The sequence below is a fragment of the Hipposideros armiger genome, unplaced genomic scaffold (genome assembly GCF_001890085.2).
Source record: "Hipposideros armiger isolate ML-2016 unplaced genomic scaffold, ASM189008v1 scaffold_1224, whole genome shotgun sequence".
NCBI lineage: Eukaryota > Metazoa > Chordata > Mammalia > Chiroptera > Hipposideridae > Hipposideros > Hipposideros armiger.
This window is the reverse complement of record NW_017732574.1, coordinates 293,369-297,540: the sequence shown is the minus strand read 5'-3', so window position 1 is coordinate 297,540 and position 4,172 is coordinate 293,369. Positions and strand designations below refer to the sequence as shown.

The 4,172-nt window shown below is 41.0% G+C and overlaps 1 protein-coding gene across 2 annotated transcripts in view; it reads left to right on the top strand.

The window, feature by feature from the left end:
* Positions 1-2,084: 2,084 nt before the first annotated feature.
* Positions 2,085-4,172, top strand: part of VIRMA (vir like m6A methyltransferase associated) — a 62,881-nt gene continuing 60,793 nt past the window's right edge. Inside the window, exon 1 of one of the 2 annotated variants that reach the window (XM_019632990.1) lies at positions 2,085-2,212. In XM_019632990.1, coding sequence (XP_019488535.1) covers positions 2,150-2,212 — 63 coding nt within the window. In that variant the 5' untranslated portion in view covers positions 2,085-2,149. The remainder of the gene's footprint in view (positions 2,213-4,172) is intronic. The other variant, XM_019632991.1, reaches the window with a different exon arrangement.

Sequence of the window (4,172 nt, the reverse complement as noted above, 5' to 3'; positions counted from 1 at the left end):
ATCTTAACTGTCACTGGCCCTAATTAGCGTCACTGGTCCAAATGTGGGATCTGAACCGGGGCTCTGCTGCTCAGAGCTGGCGTCACAAGCCAGCTCTTAACCAATGCGCCATTCGGCTGGCCCTAAAATTTTATTTTTTAATAGGTAATATATGTACATGGAAATACATTCCCTCTATTTCTTTACCTTCCCATCAAGCTCCCCTCCCTAGAGGCAATAGCTATTCTCAGTTTCTTGCATAATTCCTTCAGAGATAGTCTATCAATTCAAATATACATATAGTATATATGAACAACACAAAGAGAGAATCCTAATGTAAGCTATGGACTTTAGTTAATAATCATGTATCAATACAGATTCAATTATAATAAATGCACCATATTAATGCAAGATATTTGTAATAGAGAATCCTTGAACAGGGGGAAGCTCTGAATTTTCTGGTCAATTACCTGGAAAACTAAAACTGCTCTAAAAAATAGTCTATTAATTAAAAAATAGCTATCGCACACTACTCTTAGATCAAAATGAAAATTAAAGCTAAGAAAATCAGACTATGTAAAATATACCAATAATAAAAGCACTACAAGGTATATTAACAGTTAAAGCAGAGCTTAGGGGAAAGTTGGTAAACATAAATATATTTAGTAATAAATAAGATATATGAATATAAATAACTTGGGCATCACTATGGAAGTTAGAAAAAGAACTGCATATACACCTAAAGAAAGCAGAAGGAATTAGTAAATTCCAAAGCAGAAACTAAAGAATCAGAAAATAGAAAAATGCTGGAAATAATAAATATGAACACAAGAACTGGTTCTTTGAAAAAACAAATAGTAAAAGAGATAAACTATTAGTTAACAGAGGAAACTGGTGGCTTAGGAAGGGGATGGATGGGAGATTTACTTTAAAAATTAAATATTATTATTAAATATTTCAGACATACCAAAAGGCACAGACAATAACATAAGGCACAACTGTGAAACCACCACCAACCTAAAGAACAAAACATTACCAAAGCATTTGAAGGCCCTGTGTACTTCGCAATCACATCACCCTCCAGTTCACCACTATCTTGACATTTTAGTATTTATCATTCCAATGCATTTCTTTATAATTTTAAAACATATATGCCCCTAAAAACTTATATAATTTTGCATGTTTTGAACTATATGTGATTTTATACTACATATTCTTCAACCTGTTTGCTTAACCCTGTTTTTTAGATTATCCATGTTGGTAGATATAGCATCAGTTCATTCCTTCTACCTGCTATATACAACCACATTGTATAAATATACCAAGGTTTACTTATTATTCTTAATGACAAGTTTACAGCTTTTTTTGCAATATAGTGTTGCCATGTACATTCTTGAATCTGTAGATATATTGTTGGGCACGAGCACAAGAATTTTCCTAGAAGTGAAGTAGGCACGGGTAATTTCACTAAATAATTCCTAATTGCTTTCCCAAGCACTCGTGCCTATATAGACTACCCAAGTTCCAGTTGCTGCAATGCTCAACAGGCAGACTGGGCGACTTTTCCCTCTACATTTTAATATTGATGGCATTTCACGTTATACAATTTCTTGAATTTTATTTCAATTTACCCTCACAAAAATCCTGTGGGTTAGATATTATTATTTAATTTTGCAGATGAGAAAAAAAATCTCTTCGAGACGTTTCTTTTCTTCTTTTTAAAAAAGTGTCTTACTATTCAGCTTAGCTCACTGCACTTTTTTCTTGCCAGCCCTGGAAAGACTGACTGCTTGCTGGCGGTTTCACTGGGTGTCCAGAGATGGCAGCTTCCCTCACCCCTCCTCCACCTCTTCAAAACCTGCTCGGTACTCCGGCACTCTAAGGCCATTGTGGCTTTGTAAAGCGGTAGAACAACAGGGTTTGGACTACTGGAGCCACCGTAGTCCTCTCCTCTTCTCCTTCCGCCTCCTCGGGACTTCGAGGGTGCCCTCCGCCGCGCTGGAGTAGGCGGGGCCGGCGACTTCGGGCAGTACCGCGCTTCGGGATAGGCCAAGTCTTGAGGCGCTGGCGCTCCGGTAACCGGAAGTGCTGCCGTCTCTCCTGAGCCGCTGTCGCCGAGGTTGGACGGCTGCCCCGGAAGTTCTCCCTCTGTTCCCCTCCCGCCGCAAACATGGCGGTGGACTCAGCGATGGAGCTGTTATTTTTAGATACTTTTAAACACCCGAACGCTGAGGTAAGGCTTCGCTACTTGATTCTGATCCTGCATTTCGACTTTGGGACCCTTACAAAAATTTCTTAGGCGTGATTTGACTTTTCTCCTACCACTTGCCGCTTTAATTCCTCACATACACACCCCCTCCCCCCATCAGGGTGTGGGCACCGCGTCTGACGGAGGGCACCGGTGGCCCACACATTTCTCTGTGTCGTTACCTCAGGCCCCCGCCTCTTTGGTTTAGGTAGCTGCTCTGCTTGCTTTGCTCTCCCTCTCCCCCCTTCTCCTTCGGGCCTTGCAAAGATCTTGGTTCTCAGGTGTACCTCAGGTGGTGTTTGGGAGGGGTCCTTACACCGCTTGTGTTTGACAGTCGTGCAGGTGACCGTGCAGGTCACGTTGGCATCGTGGTTCCTAAATTCCTTCTCCTAGGTCTCTTTCCTAGCGGGAGTTAGGTTGCCCAGATGTGGCACTCTTTCAGTTTAGGATTGCTGCGTTTTCCAGTTTCCCCTGAAACTTTAATACTTATCTACTGGAAAGATTTCACTGATTTGGACATGAAGTACATACGTGGAACGGCTTCTGTGTGTAGAATACCTGCGAGGAGGGGAAAATGGAGAGAATTGTAGTCAAAACTATAAAGCGCTGTAGTATTGTCGTTTTGAGGGGTGAGGGTGGGGAATTGTGGAGTAATCGTTCCGTAATAACCGGAGCGGCCCTGAACATATGACTAGCTCAGCGTTATGTAAATTGAATGTAGCTAAATAACTAAAGACTCTCTAAAGCCGGTAAAAAATGAACATTAACAAAGTCCACAGAGAAGTGAAAGAAACCTCATAACCCACATTTTCTTTCAGTGTATACGTAATCATTTTAGAGAACTATTCTTTTCTCGGAGATAGTGGTACTAGTGGGTAGTGGTAGTATTTTAATGCTTTCCTTGAAAAGTAAAAAGACGACAACTTTGGTCTAATTGTTTTAATGAGTGGTTTATGGGTCTGTAAAAATAAAATGTTTGGAAACTTTAGCATGTCTTACTAACAGCGAATTAATTTGTGGTCTCTCATTTCATGTAGGTCAGTTAGCTCTTTGTCCAGTGACCATATTTTTCTGGCTGTAATTCCACCTAGGCTTCAGAAAACTCATAAAGGAGGCAGTAGTTGGATCAGAACAAACCTATCATGTGTCAGAAATAGAGAAGAGTTAAAAATGAAAGAAGCATATGATGAATTAGTAGTATTTTAGTTTACGAAAATTGGCATTCATTCACTTATATATTTAAGAATCTAGTATTTCTTTATTCATTTTTAGACAAACATTGAGAACCGTGGAAGGATAGGACCGATAGTGAGTATCTTCTTCTGGCAATGATTAGGGAAGACTTAGTAGAGATCATATTTGAACTGAGTCTTGAAGAACTGGGAGTTTGTGGGGGGATATGGATTTTTTTTTTAATTGGTTTTTAGTTCTAGATCCTGGTTTCCTGGAACTTTTACCTGTATCTGAAGCCTATTTTTATTTTTTATTTTTTCAATAATTTTTTTATTGTGAAATAAACATTTTTAAAAATAAGTTTCAGCTGTACAACACAGTGCAATAGTTATACTTTTTTTTTAAGATTTTGGGGAATTGGGGGAGGGGAACAGCACTGGGGAATCGAGGGAAGGGGAACAGACAAGGTGCTGTCGTTTTGTTCTTCAGTCTAGTTGTGGAGGATGTTGCTTCACTGGCCCAAGCTGGCACCATCATTGCGCTCTTCCCAGGTGAGGCAGATCAGTTGCCCGCTTCTGGACGGCCGCTCACTCTGGCTGCTGGCTACACAACAGTAGCCCTTGGCAACCCACTGCAGCAGGGGCTGCAGCCTACGCCGTTGCTGGTGACTCGTGGATGCCCAGCTCCAGGTTGAGCTGTTGTTCAGCATCTTAGCTGTAGAGGGCAGCGTCACTGGCCCTCATATGTGGGATCCAAACCGGGGCCCTCTGGC